The sequence below is a fragment of the Citrus sinensis genome, chromosome 8 (genome assembly GCF_022201045.2).
Source record: "Citrus sinensis cultivar Valencia sweet orange chromosome 8, DVS_A1.0, whole genome shotgun sequence".
Taxonomy (NCBI): domain Eukaryota; kingdom Viridiplantae; phylum Streptophyta; class Magnoliopsida; order Sapindales; family Rutaceae; genus Citrus; species Citrus sinensis.
This window is the reverse complement of record NC_068563.1, coordinates 741,374-762,035: the sequence shown is the minus strand read 5'-3', so window position 1 is coordinate 762,035 and position 20,662 is coordinate 741,374. Positions and strand designations below refer to the sequence as shown.

At 34.8% G+C, this 20,662-nt stretch overlaps 4 protein-coding genes across 7 annotated transcripts; 2 read left to right on the top strand and 2 right to left on the bottom strand.

Annotated features, from left to right (window-relative positions):
* The first annotated feature begins 338 nt into the window (after positions 1 to 338).
* Positions 339 to 6,627, top strand: LOC102613590 (uncharacterized). Its single transcript, XM_006486618.4, has 13 exons — positions 339 to 755; positions 2,297 to 2,408; positions 3,860 to 3,972; positions 4,071 to 4,193; positions 4,449 to 4,660; positions 4,736 to 4,811; positions 4,942 to 5,028; positions 5,238 to 5,318; positions 5,418 to 5,450; positions 5,568 to 5,621; positions 5,699 to 5,819; positions 6,092 to 6,162; positions 6,252 to 6,627. Exons 1-13 carry the CDS (start codon positions 582 to 584, stop codon positions 6,330 to 6,332), a joined length of 1,338 nt encoding a protein of 445 aa, XP_006486681.2. The 5' UTR covers positions 339 to 581; the 3' UTR covers positions 6,333 to 6,627.
* A 395-nt stretch (positions 6,628 to 7,022) lies between these two features.
* LOC102614090 (F-box/kelch-repeat protein At3g23880) lies at positions 7,023 to 9,122 on the bottom strand. The gene is made up of 2 exons (XM_006486620.4): positions 8,957 to 9,122; positions 7,023 to 8,422 (listed from the first exon to the last, which is right to left on the bottom strand). Exons 1-2 carry the CDS (start codon positions 8,990 to 8,992, stop codon positions 7,307 to 7,309), a joined length of 1,152 nt encoding a protein of 383 aa, XP_006486683.2. The 5' UTR covers positions 8,993 to 9,122; the 3' UTR covers positions 7,023 to 7,306.
* A 3,734-nt stretch (positions 9,123 to 12,856) lies between these two features.
* Positions 12,857 to 17,022, bottom strand: LOC102612899 (uncharacterized). Of its 4 annotated transcripts, none has more exons than XM_006486615.4 (6): positions 16,518 to 17,022; positions 15,853 to 16,104; positions 15,544 to 15,687; positions 14,440 to 15,192; positions 13,398 to 13,722; positions 13,078 to 13,264 (listed from the first exon to the last, which is right to left on the bottom strand). In XM_006486615.4, the coding sequence occupies exons 1-6, from the start codon at positions 16,650 to 16,652 to the stop codon at positions 13,218 to 13,220; spliced, it is 1,656 nt and encodes a 551-aa protein (XP_006486678.2). In that variant the 5' UTR covers positions 16,653 to 17,022; the 3' UTR covers positions 13,078 to 13,217. The 4 variants fall into 4 exon arrangements, 3 of the variants coding, with proteins under 3 accessions (XP_006486680.2, XP_006486678.2, XP_052288316.1); XR_008051109.1 differs by having other exon boundaries at positions 13,121 to 13,264; positions 13,398 to 13,637; XM_006486617.3 differs by lacking the exon at positions 13,398 to 13,722 and having other exon boundaries at positions 12,857 to 13,264; positions 16,518 to 17,019.
* Positions 17,023 to 18,856: 1,834 nt separating this feature from the next.
* On the top strand, positions 18,857 to 20,590 carry LOC102612591 (pentatricopeptide repeat-containing protein At2g17033). Its single transcript, XM_006486614.4, has 2 exons — positions 18,857 to 19,225; positions 19,499 to 20,590. Exons 1-2 carry the CDS (start codon positions 18,938 to 18,940, stop codon positions 20,564 to 20,566), a joined length of 1,356 nt encoding a protein of 451 aa, XP_006486677.1. The 5' UTR covers positions 18,857 to 18,937; the 3' UTR covers positions 20,567 to 20,590.
* The last annotated feature ends 72 nt before the right edge of the window (positions 20,591 to 20,662 follow it).

Sequence of the window (20,662 nt, the reverse complement as noted above, 5' to 3'; positions counted from 1 at the left end):
GTATGTATATGTGTGTGTATTTTCTTTCTTACTATTTATGATAAAAAAAAAGGGTAACAATCAAAGTGTCAAGCCTTATAACTTAGCTTCGAAGCATGAAAAAGCAGTGAGAGCAAGTGATTGGGATACTTGCGCCTAAGACTAATTAAGCTATTTTTGTCTATATATGTATCATAGATGCTTCTCACACGCATGAAAGTTTCTATTCCATATACAGGATATATATACATCAGATAATTCTCTGTCTTTACAATAACTTGAAGCAAGACGATACCTCCCCAGCTATAGACCGCTTTCCTTTTCATCACTCACTTAAAAAATCTGAGATAAAAACATAAAGCAACTTCCCATTCATGAAGAATCTCATTTTTTTCCCAATCTTTCGTTTGCTCTCTCTCTCTCTCTTTATTTATTTTGTACACATAAAAGCAAAAGCATATGACCCCATATGGTCCCATGAAAATTAATTAATTTTGTACCCGCCACCTTACTGTCTCCCTTTGAACCCTTAATTATAGATAAGGCGAGACAGCATAATTGTAATAATATCACAGCTTCAGCTTCTAATATTAGAGACTTAAATGGGAATGGAGAAGGAGATAAAAACTTTGAGCCACCTCTTCGTGACTGTTTTCCTCTGGGGTTTCCCCACCATGATGGTAGTTCCGGCCATTACCGACGTTACGATGATGGCGCTTTGCCCTGGCCTGGATGAATGTTCTCTTGCCATTTATCTCTCCGGCTTCCAGCAAGCGGTATGTTAATTCATTATTTAGTTTCCTCTTACTCTCACTTCATTAAACCAACTTTCGCACATCCTGACCTAAATTTCAGCAAATTAATTTTTCTGCGACCGCACCACAAATTAAATTTTTTAAATCGTTTCTTTTTTATATCATTAACAGTTTTAATAGAACAGGGGGATATATATATATCTTTCCTTTTTTTTCTCTCTCTCCCACTAACGCGTACATTATTATCAGTTACATGCACGAGCATGTTTCTTTTTTTAACTAATATTAATTACTAAATTCTTTTGTTTTCTGTTCTTTTGCTAAAATAAGGGTAGACGATAAGGTTTAACAGGAAGCAAACAAATGCGTACTTGTGAAACTGTGTTTGCCCCCACACCTTGACTCGTCACCTTCCGGAAAAAATATCTATTTTCATCGAAGCTAGATTGGAGATAGCCATCTTACATCACTTGAGTTCAACAACATTCCACAGCATGGGCGAAACTACACTAAAGGCCTAGAGAAGGCATGGCCCTCCCAGATTCTACCTTTTTTTCCCTTTTGGCCCCCTCTTATTTCTTGTTTTCACATCTTGACCCCATATTTTCGAAGGCTGATTCCAATTCCACCCTTATCTTGAGCGTCCACCAGTTTCTCTCTGTCTTTATCCTTCTTAAGCTACCATTCATATGAACCCAGAAAATATTAAATAGTGATGTCCGCCTTCTATCTATAGATTTTAAGTTTTTGCTCAAATGGTTACTTTATAATATGAAATTATCAAGTGTTGTGAACATTTGCTTTGTTTCTAATATGAGAAGGACAGGACTAGTTGCTGCAATAAACAAAAAAAAAAAAAAAACAAAAAATCATGACTTCAGTGCTGTATTTATGTCTGTATGGTAGTGTAATATTAGGAGTTTGTAATTTTTTTAGCTACTATGACTGTGTATATCCATATTTTTTCAAAAAAAATTAAGATTAATATGATTCGCAAGTAATAATCGAAGACAAAGGTGTTGTTTATGGGTTAGTCTTTAAGTTTGAATTTAGTTTTCTTTAGCAAAATCTAAATCTATTCAGATTTCAGAAAAAAAAAATAAATACAACCTAACTTATTATAACATCTTTAAGGGAAAAAAAGAAAAAGAAAAAGGAAATGAACCTCACCTCCAAATTAATAAAAACCAACACTTGATTTTGTGATTTTTTAACAACTAACTCCATTGCATATATCTATCCAGCTACTTTAAGCGCAATGCATTCTATGAAATGATAAGTGGATCCCTCCACTAATGTTCTTTTTCTTGAATAAACCCATCAATCAATTCGTAAAATCACACTTGTGTGTAGTGATTCCGCATGTGTCATACAATGATGCCTACACAATCATATCATTGAATCTAAAGGGACCCAAAGTCCATATACAATATATACACAAGCTTTTAATTTCTCAGACATCAAATTTAATTTTCTTTTCTTTTTTTCCAATTTTTGGAGACCAAGGCCGAAAGCAAACGACCCAACATTTTGAACACGTTTGATCATGTTTGATGATGCAGATCATAGGATTGGGAACCTTAGTGATGATGCCAGTTATTGGGAATCTGTCGGACCAGTATGGAAGAAAAGCCATGCTCACTTTGCCATTGACTCTATCGATAATCCCACTCGGTAAGTTACGTGCGTACTGGGTAAGTGCGTGGCCCTAGCTGTTTGCTCATGTCATAAAACCTGCCTCTTTTTTTTTTTTTCTTTTTTCTTTAAATCAAGCTATTATGTGTACTTCTCCATGCGTACTCAGGCCCCAACCGTTGACCTATTAGTATTTTATTAATGGACGATGTGTCACCAAGATATGAAAAATCAGCAATGTGTCATTGGTCACATCACATATGGTCCCCAAACTTATAAAAATCGCCATAAAATTTTTGCGTTTTTCAACTTTAACTCTCCAAAATTTCTTCTATCATAATTAGCCAAACACTTTATTTTTGGACTAAATTACCTTCATCACTTTCATCAAATTTACAAAAGCATGCCACTTTTTCAATTCCAGCACAACTAAATACGGATCTTCCTCAACAACTTAACAAGCCTCCATCACTCTTAACAAACTTCATCACTCTCGATAACCAATTGCATAATTGAAGATATAATCATCAATGGGAGAGCTTTTTAAAATTAGTTTATTCTCTTACACAATATAAACCTTTAATCTATTAATTTTATCAACTAAGTTCGAAATTAAAGTGGGTTTTGTTGCAAATGTTGTTATTTTTCATTCATAAAATAATGTGATTTATTAAAATATTTAGTTTGAGTTGAGAAATAAAGAAAAATCATTGAAAACACATAAAAATCGAGCAAAAAACGAAGTTAAGAACAAGTGAGACAGACAAGTGGGACATGTGCATGTCTCACATAAACGCAGTAACGCATTACATTTATGTGCGACGGACACCTATCCCACTGTCTGTCTCACTAAATTTTAAATATGTTTAGAAAACTATAACCGTTGACCTATTAATATTTTATTAATGGATGATGCATTACCAAGATATGAAAAATCAGCAATGTGTCATTGGTCATATCACATATGGTCCCCATGTTGTGTCACAACATAATCAGTTAATCACTATGCCTGCCTGCCTGCCTAGGTTCTGGCTCATACGTATGTTATTATGTTGTTAATCACAAACCGTACACCACAAATAAATTAGGGTAATTTGTTTACAGATGCCTCAAAATTTAATTTGGAAAGTTTGCATAAACTGCCAATTTGATGTCGAAAAGTGTCTATAACACCCTCATTTTCTCGACACTACTCACTAGTCATAGTAACTCATCTCCTTTTGGATATATTTATGTAACCATTGTGGAGGAAGCATTTTTTTTTTTTAAAATTTTTGTAAATAATGAGTTTTGGAGCGTAAATGACACAAAATTAATTTTATTGAGGAGTTTCATTTGCCCCATTCTCTCCCAATCTCAAATTAGACCTCTGACTTCTTGTTTCGACCGTAAAAGTTAAACAAATTAATTGGACTAATGCCCAAAAGAAAAAAAGAGAAAAGATTATTGACAAAAATAGATCAATTGATTCTTCATATATTTGGATGCAGCCATATTGGCATACAGAAGAAGCATCAGCTTCTTTTATGCATATTACGCGCTCAGAACTCTCACGGCCATGGTTTGTGAAGGCAGCATTAACTGCCTTGCTCTTGCTTATGTGGTAATTAATTAATCGTCGCTCCTTGCTAATTACTTAAACTTAATTACTTTTCCAATTAATTTGTGCTCACGAAACTGTTGCTTATTGATCATTCTCAGGCAGACAACATTTCAGAAAGACAAAGGGCATCGGCTTTCGGAATTTTACTGGGTGTTTTGTCAGCCTCATTTGTCTGTGGAACCCTGGCCGCCCGTTTCCTCTCCACTACTTCCGCATTTCAGGTTTTTTTTTTTCTTGAAATTAAAAAAAATATTATATAATTTAGTCTTATAAAAATTTACTATATATGTCCGTATTATTTTCTCTCAAACTCTTTACAAAAAATTTATAGTTAAAATAATTTTCATCATTTAGTAGCTCTCAATATTTAATAATTAATATAGACAGTTTGTTGTCTGAATTTTTTAAAAAAAATGCGAACACTAGCACTTGAGTACTAATTCTTAAAAATATACATACTTGCATACTTTTTTCAGGCAGCTACAATTGTATCAATGCTTGCTGCTGCGTACATGAGAGTTTTCCTCAAGGATGATGTACCCAATGATGATGATGATGATTTAACACGACCGATCATTACGGAAGAAACAGAAGGTGTTAATCAAAATGAGAGTAATTCACCAGTGAAGATACCAGTATGCAAAAAGATCCCTTCAATAAGGGATCTCATTTGTTTGCTCAGGAGCAGGTAATATTAAATTTTCTATTTTAATGTGGTTCTGAGAGAGCTGCAACTTGTAAAATGAACCTAAATTTGCTGCAGTGTCACATTGTCACAAGCCGCAGTTGTCGCATTCTTCAGCGGTCTATCAGAGGGCGGAATGCAAGCTTCATTTCTGGTATATATATAGATATCGATGATACTAACGAGACAAACTACTTTACAAACACTAGTGACAGTGCCGTATTATTATTGCCCAACCCACATTAGAAGAGAAGCTAACCTGGAATTTTTTTAACGTCATGCAGTACTTCTTAAAGGCTCAATTTCACTTCAATAAGAACCAGTTTGCTGATCTGATGCTGATTGCTGGGCTTGCTGGAACAATTTCACAGGCATGTGTTATGCAGCTTTCTGTTTAGTTAATGTGGTTTTTCATTTAGACCTAAACCCAGCTCCACTGAATAGTGGGTGGCCTTACCAAAACTTAGGTCTCGGGTTCAAATCTCGTATAGTGTACCTGTGCATTTAATTAATAAAAAAAACTGCTTTCGCATTTGCTTAACATTTTCCTTTTTACATATACATATATATTATTCTGCAGCTGCTTTTCATGCCCTTGTTAGCACCCATTTTGGGAGAAGCAAAGTTGCTTTCATTGGGGCTCTTTGCAGCTTGTATTAATGTAAGTGCTTGTACATATACCAATGCCATCAATGAACTTTTTAACTGTGTTACACTGAACCCAAATTGCTGATGCTTTACTTGATATGATCGAATGCAGATGTTTATTTGCAGCATATCTTGGTCAGCTTGGGTAATTAAAATTTTCTTCAACAAAGTTTTCAAGCTGCTGCTTCTTTCTTTCATTACCAGAAAACAGATTTCTGTCCATGTTCTGTTGCTTAAAATTCTTAAAAGCATTTTCATGCAGGTTCCGTACGCAACCACAGCATTTAGTGTTCTTGTTGTTTTTGCAACCCCATCTGTAAGTTAATTAAATTTATGCTTAATGCTATTCTCAGTTGATTGCAATATGACCGCTAATGAAATTTTCTACCACAGTTTCGCAGCATTGTATCAAAACAAGTTGGGCCAAATGAGCAGGGAAAGGCTCAGGGATGTATCTCAGGCATAAGTTCCTTTGCAAACATCGTTTCTCCATTGATTTTTAGTCCTTTGACAGGTAAGTAGAGGATTGATCCCTATTGATTTTTAGTCCTTTAAAGGAATCAAAAAGTTTCTGTTTTCTCTTAGTAAACTACAAAATCTTGCAACGGGCTTTGTTGCCCACATCATGGTTTGACACATTGCCGCCTGGGTACGGGGGTTGTCTAGTTAGAAATTTTGTGCCCCGTTCTAGTTACTATGGTGGCAGAAGCGAGTGAATCAGTAGGCTATTTCTGTATGAATATATTCAAAGACTTGACAGTTTAACTGATCTTTTTGTTCATCCAGCTTTGTTCTTATCCAAAGGAGCACCATTCAATTTCCCAGGTTTCAGTATTATGTGCATTGGACTTGCTTCAGTAAGAGCTTTCACATATGAACTGCTATTAAGTTTCTATGTTTTCTCTAGATGGCACTGATGTCAGCAATCAAATGTTTCATTTCTCAGATGGTTGCCTTTATTCAGAGTCTTATGATGAGTCACACTCCTGCAAGCTCCAAGTCACAAAACCAGTGCTGCTTAGCCTAGTTTTGAGGATTATGCTCTATCCTAAAAATGGTGTTCTCATCTCTGTAGACCTCAATGGCAGAAGAAACCCAAGAAAATGCCTACTGATATTACTTTACCTCTGGTATATTTCAACTCTTCCATGCAGGATAACAGCCGGAAAACCTCATAGCTTAGGTAAATTAAGCCAATAAGACAACTCTATACCCTCTTGAATTAGCACTCCAAAAATATATTTTCATTGTGTTATCTTGACGTGGGAAAGTTGTATATTTCTGATGGGGGTTTTATATAGTAAGTAGCTCAAATCCTCTTAGCAATTAGCATACTATATTTGCAGCAAAAAGTAAGGAAGTTTCAATAGTAAATTGTAATTAGCGTTCAGCAAATCCTAACTGCAAAAGTCAACATCAATTATGAGTGCAAAAAGATCAATTCAATTACCAAAGAATATTGCAATCAATTATACAAGCAGAAAGATCTAAAAGCCTAAGTCCTAATATACTGCCAAAACAGAGAAGAAAGCCAGAGCCATTCCACTTACATCCTCCATAATAGAGAACTGACTTCAAGCACTGAAAAAGTGGCAAATTGCAAACCAAGGATAACATGTTTCGAGACAGAAACAAGTTGACATACAAGTCAAGAATGTAATCAAATTTTGGTCATGGTTCAAGGGCTATGCTAATGCAATCATATTAGCAATTAGAATACACAAATATAGAAGACATTTTGATAGATGCCCTCTTCTAGGCGGAAAATATACAATGTATGTTACAGAGGAAAGAAGCACTAAACTCAGATAAACTGAATAATACCAGCATCGATAGAGGAAGACGAAGAAAATATTTACCCACAATTTGCAAACACACTAGAGAGCATCCATCTCCACCGTTGCTGGATAGACTAGAAACAAGTTAAGAAAGGTCATGTAAAGGAGCAAGATTCCCCTTTGCAGCAGTAGATGCCCGTTCTCCCCTAAGCTCAAGGAAAAGTCAACTTCTACTCAGAATCAAAGATTGAGACACAGGTTCAATTATACTCTCCACAAAATTCAGCACTTGAATTGCATAATATGGAAGGTGGACTCCAATGCACTTAAATGTGTCACTGTGTGGATTGTAGACAAGTAAACCATAGCCACCATGCCGGCATTCCCCTCGTATAAAAATTTTACCCCGCTCCGTAAACCCCAGCGGCCACCAAATTCTCTGAGGTTTTTCAATTGTGTATAATTTAGTCCAGGACTCAGTTAATCCATACTCCTTCATCACCCATAACTCATAAGAACGAAAGGTGTTATTAGGAATGGTAGCAAAAACACAAAGATATCCATCAAAAACATTCAAATACTTATCAGCATCATCAGTGGACAGGTCATATGGCATCATAACTGTTTGGAAAACCTCCTTGGCAAAGTCAAACGAGACTATAAGCCAAGGGCAGCTATTATCATGATAACAGCTGAACCGAGCACACCAGTGTACAGATCCGTTTAGAAAGACGGAAGAGTTAATATGACTACGATTTATCTCAATACTCCGAGGGAAACCATATGCAATATTTTTCCACGAATTTGATCTCAGGCTGTAGACCTCAGCATCTGCATTGACAGAGATGGTTACCACTTTGAAGTCATCAAGGTGGCCGCTTACTGAATTGACACCAAACCCAAGGTACCGAGGATTAAGGGAGGGTCTGGGGAGTGTCATATACTTTTTGATCAAAGGATTCCACAAATAGATGAGAGAACGGTCAGAACCATTGCTGCAGAAACAAAGCACACCATTACAAGACCCAACAACATCCAGATCTGCAAGTTGTGTACGAAAGGGGGGATCACAAAGATCCTCAAACTCCTTGCACTTTGTTGAATAGAAGCCCAGATATGAAGGGCTGATACCATGTCTAAAAAGAAGAGGACGGGGATTTCTCATGGACTGATTAAGATGGATCTCAACAAAAGTCTTGCTGGTGAGTAAAGTATTCCATGATTTGCAAACACACCGCAATCGTGCAAGATTCTTTACCTCCAGTCGCAAGAAAATATCAATCATGACATCTTCTGGAAGTCGAAAACTACTGCACTTCATCTCTCTATCTCCACAAATCTGAAATATCACAAAAAAGAGAACATTAAATGACTACATTCCCTTGATCAATCTTCTTTCTAATCTAACTGCACCAGAATTTGTAATTTGCAAGTATTGGAAGGACAATATGCCGTGTCGCAATTAAACGATTTAAAAATAAAATTAAAAAAAAAAAGATTACAACTTTCAAGTGTTTCTCCACGAGATTCCACAACAAAAGATCATACAATATGATGAACCCATTAAATCAAATAAACCCCAAGCATGAGACACAATATGATGCCTGAAATTATCAAGCTAAAATACCCAGTTGGGCAAAATACCATCTTGTTACATTAATTAATCAAGTACTTTGCCTTCTGCACTTTTTTTCCTTTTTAATAAAAATGAAAAAGAAAACAGAAACTTTTTGATTCCTTCCTCAAAAGATATGATTATTATATAAGAAAACACAAAAATATAAGATTAAGATTCAACAGCATGCAAAGCGAAGTGTAAAAAGAAAGAAAAACTAAAACAAAGTCAAGTATGTAAGTGTGAGAAAAAATTTACCTTTTCCATATGGGTATGCATTAATTTGATTTCCATTGAATTTTCTGTAGATTATTCACAATTTCAAGTGGGGGTTTAAGCATGCAAGAAGCCAAGAACAATATGGTGGTGGGGTTTTAGAGAGAGAGGGAGGGAGATAGTGGGGAGGGTGTGTTTTATTGGAAAAAAAGGAATTGACTGTTGTCAGAAAACGACATCGCTTTTTCAGTGCGATCTTTTTCATTGTCAACCGTGGTCGGCCAAATGTCGTTCAATTTATCAAACGCCAAATCGGACGATAATTATTTCATAAACGACATGTCGTACAATTACTCTTCAGACGAGTGACAAGACAATCACCAATAATTGGTATGGCGTGCGACAAGAATTTATCATACATAATATTTCAGAGTGTATTTTGAGGGTTTCTTCTGTACTTACAATCACCAAAGCTTTCGAAGATCCATTTCTTTCCTTTTTTTTTTTTTTTCCCCTCAAAGATCCATTTCAAAATAAAACAAAAATAATAGGATCCTTTCAAAAACTAAATTATAATAAATAATCAAGAAAGCTTTCTAGATACGTTAAAATTTTGATATATAGAAACATCTAAATCAATTTAAAAAAAAATTTTTTTTTTTAAAAGCCTTAATTTGTCTTGAAAAGCACTACCTATTACCCATTCTCCGTGAAGTCAAATTCTCCTATATTGGAAAAATAAATTGTTCAACAACATGTCAAACACCATCAAAATAAGTAGATTTTTAAGGGCACACTGAATAAGTGAATGTTTGGTTAGGCTTCTCTGCTAGCCAAAAGAACTTTTTTAAACCCAAAGTTTTTTTTTTAAAAAAAAATTAAATTATTTGATTGTATTTGTAATAGAATTTTTGAAATTTAAAAAATTATTTTACTTCTATTTAGAGAAGCTCAAAATTTGGGCTTCTCTAAATAGAACTTTTTCAATACGTATAAAATTTTGAAACACCCTAATAATATTTCACTAATTCTAAAAAGCCTTAGTATATATACAAAACCCTACACAACAAATATTTCTCCACTCATTGCTATATAGTATGGAAATATTTGAAGAGTAAAATTTCACATTCTAAAATTTTATCTCAAATGATAGGGCGTGTAATATGTCATTCATTAAGTGGATAATAATTTTTCATAAATTCTGAATTAACTACATTATCTCAATAACTAGTAAATGAATGCTTATTTGATATGAAATTTAAGAATAAACTTTAAGATGTGTAACACTAATCATAAAATAAATATTCATATTTTGTAAGTTAATTAATAGAATTGAAGACAAGTTGTACACCAATTAATGAGTCAATTAGCATCATACTAATCATTAAACGGAACATAAACAAAACATTTTGTCATTATAAATTGACATACGAAGTTTGTCTTTAAATTAACGTGACACTAATATGACAATATGATTTAAAAAATAATGTGACAGTATGGCATGATATTATTATGAATTTTCATATGTTAAATTGTTTCTCATTTGATTCATTTATCATTATTAGACCTCCTTTGATTCATTTATCATTATTAGACTTATTTGATTGTTCCAATTAACTTCTAATTTTTCAATTTTGGGCTATTCTTTTTTCTTTTTTTTTTCCCATTTAAAATTGTTATAATCTACGAACATATTTCAATTAGTGTTTAAGAAATATATATCTACACCCACTATCATTTGTAGGAACGAAATTTATATGAGTTTTGGAATTGATTGTTAAAGGCTCCAGCCCACCACCAAACAACAAGTCTTAATGACATTTTACACTTTGCATCGATCGATTCTATTTTAGATGAGGTAATATTTAGAATCTTAGGAAGGTTTCAGCGATATATTTTTTCATCTCTAATTTTAATTAATAAAATGAAAAGATTACTAAATGATTAAAATGATTTTCAAGTTTATAGTGAGTAAAAATCTCTTTACTTATCTCAAATTTTGAAAAAAAAAACTAATTTATTAAAAGAAATCCAAGACTTAAAAGGTTACTAAAAGATGACTTTATCGTTTTGTTGTTATTATTATTACTCTCATAATTATAGGAGATTCAACCATCTACCTCATTGATGAGGGAAGGAGTGCCAAACAACTTAATTAAGGGCCAATTTAGGATTGTAGTGGCTTATGAAATAAGCAACTTTTATTATATAAATGAAATAAATTATTAATTCAAAAGGTAACTTGGTGTTCGGTAAATTATTTTGTTACTGTTACAATGATTTTGAAAAGTAGATTATATGTATATAGTAAATTTTATTTTTAGAGTTTTGTTTTATTATATAATAAGCAAAATAAACATAAATTTTTATTGAATTTTATTTATATATCAGATTTATGAAAAAATAAAATATAATTCTCCTTTTATTAAAATATAAAAATTATAATAAAATTTTTAAAGGTGTGATAATTTATTTAATAAACTGTTTATAAGGTAACAACTTCTTATTTTTACTTTTAGAAATTACTGTCAAAAACTCAAAATAAACCAAAAATAATCCCTTACCACCTTCTGATACGAGCATTCGCCTCCTCGACGTTCCCTTCAATGGATCTGAGTATGGCCCCCCTCCTGAGGTTGGAAACATCTGTCAGCTCTCGTATGAAGTCCTGATACAATTCTTAGTTGCCTCCGGAAACCTTAAATTGTTATTCAAAGAATCATCATAGACATTATTAAAAGTGATGTCTCCGGCCCGGCTTGTATTGTGTCTGACAAGTTCTTGGGATGGACGGTTGAAGTTGCCAATGAGCTTGGAATTTTTCATTCCGTGTTCTTAGCTGGGGCTGGTTACAGCTTTACGATAGACTTCATTTCTCTGAACAATTTGCAGAAGTGCAAGGCTGACGAGGATCGTGAGTTCTTCATCCTGCCGGACTTTCCTGAAGTGTCCACTATTGAATCATCGCAACTCAGGTTTGATCTCAAGTTAAATGATGCCACTGAAGCTTTGTCGCTCTTTTGTGAACGTCAGTTCTCGCTCTGCTTATGCTCAGATGATGTTTTATTGAATAACATTGATGGGTTGGGAGACATTGGCCTGACATATTTTTGCAGGAAAATGGTAGGGAAACCTGTATGGATGATAGGACCAGCTTGTTCTTCGGTGAAAAAAGATAGGTTGCAAGCAAACTGATGGTCTATTTGCATGGCTTGATCTTCATTCTCCATGCCCAGTTCCGTTTGTGTTTTGGATCACAGTAACACCATTTTACCAGCACAGATGAAAGAATTAGCACTTAGCACTTGGCTTAGAAGTAAGTGGCAAACCATTTTGGATCACAGTAACACCATTTTCGATCACAGTAACACCATTTTTTCTCACAAACCAACTGGTGCATTCCTCAGCCAATGTGGCTGGAAGCCTGGAACTCAGTGCTGGGAAGTTTGTATCAAGGGTACCAATGATAGGATGGCCGCTAATGGCAGAGTAGTTCTTCAACTCGAAGATGCTGCAGGAAGCCGGTGTCTGTATAGAGATTGCAAGAGGAAACCAGGCTGCAATCGTCATGCATGATGATTGTGATGGGAAAGACAGAAAGGAGAGGAGATGAGAAGAAAGGCTATCAAATTTAAAGATAAATTGGAAGGAGCTATAAAAGAAAGTGAAGGTGTCGAGGGATCTTCTATCAAAGCTACGGACAAATTCCTCAATGCAGCCGTCAGAGAAAGCTCAAGAGACAAGTCCGGTTCATTTCGAAGTTCCCTTTTTTATAAATCCTGAGCGCACATCATTATACAAGCTCAGGGTGCGAAACCTGTTCATTTTCATAAAGAATAAAAAACCCGTTTACCACAATCTGAAGCAATTTCAGCTACTATATATAACAATTGTGGATCGATTTAATCAAAAACACAAATTTACTGACTGTACACTAACACATATCATAAATCAAACTCGGATAATAATATAGAAAGAATAAACAATAAAAGCAAACAATTGTTGTTTGACAACAACGAACTTGAATATTAAATCGAATAATATGCAAATGACAGCATCTTGGCAAAGTTCCAGTCAGAACATTTTTAACTTGACTACTATGTTATGTACAATTACTAACATTTTCCTTGGGCAAAAAGATTGTCCCAGCAGTCCTCATGGATCATCATCTGAAGATCCATCACTATTGGCATTGAATGTCAATATGAGCTGTAGAAGTTCCCGACCTGCAGCTGAGTTTTCGTCATTGTGCTCTGGACTAGTCCTTCGCCGTTGCAGTGAAAATAATTGCATCATCAGGTCCTCAGGTGAAAGTACATGGTGCATCCAACGGGTAGCCTTTGGTTTGAACTGGACACAAATGGGAAAATTATAAGTCATCATCATTAGAGTCATCACGAACTCCAACAAGATTATCAACATTGTTATTTTCCATTAGCAACTCCATTGTCGTCATCAACACTGTCGTCATAATATTAATTACCATCAACACCATCATCAACATCAAGATCAACGTCATAATCATCAAAGTCACTGTAACTAATAGCTTCTTCATTGCTTTCATCATCATTATCGTTGTCAACATTGTCATCTATATTGTCGTCGTCGTCGTCTTCTTCATCGTCATCACTATCAACATCACCACCGCCGCCGCTACCACCGCCACCACCATCATCATCGTCGTCATCATCAAAATCATCATCGTCATCGTCATCATCATTGCCTTCGCCATAAATATCATAAAAATAGTAATCACCATCGTCATCGTCACCGAGTGCAAACCAACGAATGTGATCAGGTATCAGGACCTTTTCCAAACAACAGCAGAGAAATTAGTTCCTCTGCTGCACACATATATCATGCACAGTGGCTCTTGTAGCCCAATCCACGTATATTCATTTATTAACATCACATTACCAAGGTTGACATAGGATTAACCAATTCTACACAGGCAGACTCAGTGCCAATTAGGCATCCATATTCTAATAGCTTTCCAACCATCTACATAGTCTAGGAATACCAGAGATCTTTTTCCATCTACAGCATTTTGATTGAATAGAAAGGATTGAATGCTGATTTCTCTAACATAATAATCACTAAAGTTTTGGCTTTTGCTCAAGTGCTAAGGTCCATGTGAGAAAATCATATGAAAAAAATTCTGAAAATGAAAAAAAGGGGGGCCAATCTTATAGGTTGTTCTTATTTCTAGCTTTAAGATGCTATTTACTGTTGATTTTCTATCTCAACAGATATGAGACTTTGATTCTATTGACGAGTAATTATTGTGGTTAATTAAGCTTGTTGCAAGCAGAAGATAAGATGAGGATATGCCTTATCTTTTCCAATTTCATGATTTCAGTAAAAGGCTCATGGGTCCACAAAGCAATATAAATTCAACATCTTAAACTGCTTCCAATCGCTCAGAGTTCAAACTATTTCACCAACCGCTCAAATAGTAAAATAGAACAAGAAAAATTTTGAGATTTTGACCACCGATAATCAGCTGAATAGATAGAAAAGCATACCTGTTCAATGTTTGTGGGCAAAGTAGCTCTATCCGCAGCATTTGGTGTCAATATCTTGATGTCACTTTCGATTCCACTGCTAGCAAGTACCGTGGAATGAGGATGAGGCTCAATACAGTTTACCACATGCCTATCTGCTTCGATGACACGAATGAGCTCTCCACCTTTTTTCTTCCAGATAAATATCCGACCACAGTCAGAACCACTGACCACATATTCACATTTTGGCCCAAAGAAGTTCACACCTTTCACGGTCACACAATTTCTATGCCCTTTATAAACTTGGGGAGCAATTCTAACATCAGTATTTGCAGTTGATGGAGATGCTGCTGAAGTATGATCAGATCCCATTTCACTTGCCTCACTTCTGGTAGACACCGGCGAGGATGGCGGTGGATTAGGCCCCAATCCCATGTCCTGTGTAAATAGATAGATGAACTCATCATTGTAAGATACAAGAAGCTCGCTCTGATCCGAGAAGGCCAAGCCTGTTATTCCAACTTGCTCATCACCAATCAAATTTGGAGGACAAAAATAATCTGCAGGTTGACCAAAATCAGTTGAACCATCCCACTTATATTTGCGAATGTCATAAAGTCGAGTATACTCATCCGATCCAGCAACTGCAAAGAGGTTGGCATTTCTCGGATCAATTGCAATAGCATTTAGATTTACTACTGTCATATAATTTCTTCTATCGTCAATTGGACGGCATGTAAATAGTTCTGTAGCGGCCCCAGTTCTCAAATCAAACTGTAAGAGCATCAAAGTGTCATTCCAGTGTATAGTTAAGCAATAATATAAATAAGAGTAATATCAAACTACTAGAGTAAAAGTTCAGCAGAGGCAGTTGACTAAGAGGGGATTCTGATTGATGCAGACATGCAGTTCACTTTCAGCTATTTATTTGAAAATTGGTACGTTGGAAGGAAAATCATTATTTAAAAAAAAAAAAAAAAAAAAAAAAAACTTAACACCTTCGGATATTTAACAGTTTTTCTCAATGACCAACTGTTTAGGCACGTCCATGCCTAACAGTATTTTTCAACAAGGAAGGAACAGCAGATCTAATAATTAAAACTTGCGAAAGGAATCAGAACTTACGTGTTGTACCAGTCCATCTTCACCACATGTATAAAATACGTGAGGGCTACCAGGTTCAATAGCCAACTTATGTGCCCGTCCCTGATGTTTACCTAGCAATTTTGTCTCCACTCCACCACGTTCCAGAATTTGGGCATGGCGAACCTAAAAGAGAGCAAAATGTTACACACAGCATAGAGAAACTATCACTGACACGGAAAATCTTTCATAATGAAATCCATTACAACAGGAATGATATCAATGAATAAAAAGTCATATATTTTATCCTATTGTAAGTTAAATTCCTTGCTTTTAAACAAAGAAAATTACCTGCCCATCAGCAGCGCAGGTAACAATACTCCGATCATCAGTGAATGGCATGATCTTTGCTTGGAAAACATTGTCATTATGACCAGAATGGAATGAAAGTTTGACACGCTCGGTTTTCCAATCCCACAGTATAACCCGCCTGTCATCAGATCCTGATATCAGAATGTCACCATCTGTATTGAAGCTTACAGTGTTCACACAGCCTCGGTGCTTATCAAGCTTTGCGTAAATACCAAGTCGAAGAACAAGATCCTAAAACACAAAACAATAGTAAGAATAAAGCTTCGAGATTTAAACTTTGAATCACCTGCAATATAAATCATTGAATTAATATTTCTTTCAAGTTTCTTTGTCAAAAAAACAATAAAAGAAAAAAAACCCGGAAAGCACTTTTCAACGCTACCAAAATCATTCTCAAATGCGTCCCATATATCATGTATTACACACACTACAGTTATAAAAGACATTACTTTTTTATATTATCACCTAATCATCAATCAATTATATTAAATAAAAAAGATTGCAATTATTCTAATTCTACAATCAGGATGTGCTCTATATTACTCAAAACAAAATATAATTATAAAAGGAATTACTTTTTCATTCAAGATTTTTTTTTTGGAAAGAAAAAGGGGAATAAGGATATCCTTGAACGAGAATAAGACCTCGGAAGCACGGCGACGGAGTGCGAAATTCCGGGTGGAGAGCTGGCCGAGTTCGCGTAACCAAACATCAACCAGTGCCTTGTCCACGCTCGTTCTTGCTCTCTTGTTATTGTTGTTGTTGCTGGCGTCGTCCATTCTCGAAATCTAAAACAAAAGCCCAAAAAGAAAAAAAAAAAAAAAAGAAGAAGAAAAGAAAAGAAAAATTAAAAACAAATTTGTGCGTTTTCAGTTTTGTTGAAGTTAGATGTGGCAGCAACAGTGAAGGTAGATATCTGAGCAAGTCTACTGGTTTTGTTCATGTCTTCATGATAATAATAAAGAGTAATTTTGAGAAATTTCTCGGAGGTTTTCGTTTTCACTTTTAAAATATTTTGAGAACTTTGGGTTCGTGTAACATCGTAGAGAAGACACTTAGAGATGGCCTACGGCCCGCGGGTTCACGGGCACGGATCCGTTCGGCACGGCTTGTCCATGCCGGGTTTAATTTTGAGTGACGCTATTGGCACCCTCTATATCTCTTATGAAACTCCTCTTGTTCTTTATTTATAAATTTACCCTTTATATTTAAATTATATTAAAAATAAAATTTATCAAATTAAACCCACCTATATTTTCTTATTTTTCTCCATTATAAACTTATTAAATCTATAAAATTTGAAAAAATAATGAATTGTCATAAAATAAAAATTTGATCTAAATATAAACAAAGTTTTTTATAGGAAATATAATTTTGTGAAGTTTGTTTACTTAGACAATTTTTTTTTTTAAAGATTCGCATACATGTCTTTATTTATATACCAATGCTATTATCTACTAGAAAAAACAAAGACAAATAGAGATAAAAATTATAAATTCATGAATATTATAATTAAGAAGAGATTGAAAGTGATTTGAAATGGAAGAAGGACGAGAGAGATCGCCTAATAATTTTTTTTTAAAAAGTATCGATACAGGGATTTATTAAGAAAGTACAACAAATAATTGTTATTTTAAGAATTAAGAAGAATATGTACAAAAAAAGTGGTTTAAAAAGAATGTTAGAGGTGTGCTAATAGTCCAACTCTTAATTTTTTGGCAATGGGCCTATCGGGCCATGTCAAAATTTTAAATTTTTTTTAGGGTAATTATCTACCTATCACTTGTTTTTTTAATTTTTTTAAAAATACATAAACTTTTTTTTTGCAGCGCTCCACCTAAAATTAATATTTTTTTCAATAGTCCACTCCCGTTATAATACTGTTAGAATTTTATTGACATCATAAGGATAAAATTATCAGTTCACAATGATATTATTTGAAGACAAAAGTTGATAGGTGTAATTATAGAGCTGGCAAAATGGGTCATCGGGTCGTGTTCGTGTCGTGTCAGCTTCGTGTCGTGTCAAATTTAGGTCGACCCAAACGCGACACGGAAAAATAATCGGGTTACCCAATAACCCGTTTAATATCTATATATTAAACAAAAGCTACATAAAATATTTACACTTTGTCATACATATGTATGCACATACATACATACATACATACATACATCCATACATACATACATAATTTATCAATATTATAAAATATACATATGTACTAAAATATTACACACACTATTGAGGTTTTAATTATATATATGTAAATAATATTATATATCAATATTATAAAATATACATGTCTACCAATATTTTATTCATTTATACTATTAAAGCTCTAAATGTATTTAAAATTTTATAAATAAAATATTGTGTCTATATTCATCCTTTTAAAGAATAAAAAAAAATCTTAATATTTGAGTTTTGATGACAAGAATCTGTGAATTATTTTAAAATAGAAAATATAATCGGGTCATTGATCGGGTAAATGGGTCAAGAATTTTAACCCTAACCCGACACGGAAAAAAATCGTGTTGACCCGGACCCGACCCATTTAATAATCGTGTTAAATTCGACGACCCATACCCATTTATTGGTGTCGTGTTCGTGTCGGGTAATCGGATCGTGTCAAATTTTGCCAGCTCTAGGTGTAAAATAATATAACTTCAAGTGGAGTTCAGTAAAAAAAAATTAAAAATTGTGTATTTTAAAAAAAAATACAAAGAAAAGGTGGTTGGTAGATAATTATTTTTTTATTTGGGAATAAAAAAATTATTTATATAATATTTCGTTAGTTCCCTTAACAGTTTGAAGACGGAAGTGCACAAGTGGAAAATAATATAATTTTCAGTGGCGTTTAATAAAAAAATAAAAAATTATGTATTAAAAAAAGTAGGAAAAAATAAGTGTTAATTAGTTAATTACCCTTCTTTTTATTTCTTTTTCTATTTTGTTATAAATAAAATAAAATTTTCTCCCGAGGTCCGAAAAATCAGCCTTTCATTGTACTTTTACTCGTACATCCAACGGTCTTAAACGTAGCAACGCTAGGAAGAATAAAATGATTAGTAGCCTCCACATGCGTATCCCGCCGCCGTGGAACAGCCGCTGCTGCCGGCTCCGTCAGCAACGGCTAACATTAGTTCAGTGCCTGACTGCAAGGTTAACCAAGCAAGGGCAGCGCTTCCTCTCTTCTCTCGCACTCGCGGTTACCCGAGACTCCAAAGCGGCAAGCCGTTTGATAAGCAAATTTGTGGCATCATCACCTCAGTTTATAGCTCTCAACGCCCTCTCTCATCTGCTCTCCCCTGATACCACCCATCCTCGCCTCTCCTCTCTCGCCTTTCCGGTAAGTCTGTGGATGCATTTGGGAATTGCGATGTTTTTTTGTTTCCTCAAAGCAAGGTTTGCAGAAGCGATTTGATAAAAAGAAAGGCACTTTTGGAAAAAGCACTTATCAAGTGCTTCTCTTTGAATGTTTATTTTATTTATTTCATTGCTTCCGTTTAAATAATTTCAAACCAACATAAGTGTTTTAACTATTTGAAATGGTCAGAAGTGATTCTCTTCTTTCTTTATTACGGGTTTGTATTATAAGTGACGGTACATATTTTTGCTGCAGTTGTACATGAGAATAACTGAAGAGTCATGGTTTCAATGGAATCCTAAACTAGTTGCAGAGATAATTGCATTCTTAGATAAACAAGGACAACGCGAGGAAGCAGAAACTCTAATCCTTGAAACCCTTTCTAAGTTGGGGTCTCGCGAAAGAGAGCTAGTTCTTTTCTACTGCAATTTAATTGATTCTTTCTGCAAACATGATTCAAAGAGAGGATTTGATGATACATATGCTCGCTTGAATCAACTTGTTAATAGCTCTTCCTCTGTTTATGTGAAACGCCAAGCTTTGAAATCAATGATCAGCGGTTTATGTGAAATGGGCCAACCCCACGAGGCAGAGAATCTGATTGAAGAGATGAGAGTTAAAGGACTCGAGCCGTCAGGTTTCGAGTATAAGTGTATTATATATGGGTATGGAAGATTGGGGTTGCTTGAAGATATGGAGAGAATTGTTAACCAAATGGAGAGTGACGGGACTCGGGTCGATACAGTTTGTTCGAATATGGTTCTTTCTTCGTATGGAGATCACAACGAACTATCTAGAATGGTTTTGTGGCTGCAAAAGATGAAGGATTCGGGAATTCCATTCTCAGTAAGGACTTACAATTCTGTGTTGAATTCATGTTCCACAATCATGTCAATGCTACAAGACTTGAATTCGAATGATTTTCCACTTTCCATATTGGAGTTAACTGAGGTTTTGAATGAGGAAGAAGTGTCGGTGGTGAAAGAGCTGGAAGACTCATCGGTTTTAGATGAAGCAATGAAATGGGATTCTGGGGAGACAAAGCTGGACTTGCATGGGATGCACTTGGGCTCAGCCTACTTTATAATATTACAGTGGATGGACGAGATGAGAAACAGGTTCAATAATGAGAAGCATGTGATTCCGGCAGAAATTACAGTGGTTTGTGGATCAGGAAAACATAGTACCGTTAGAGGAGAATCCTCGGTGAAAGCTATGGTTAAGAAGATGATGGTTCGAACAAGTAGTCCAATGAGAGTTCATAGGAATAATATTGGTTGTTTTATTGCCAAAGGACATGTAGTTAAAGACTGGTTATGTTGATTGATGAACCTATTTTGCAGTAAATTCCTGGTAGTTTAGGTTGAAAAGCATGTCAGTAAATGCTACACTTCTAACTTGAACGTCACTATATATTTA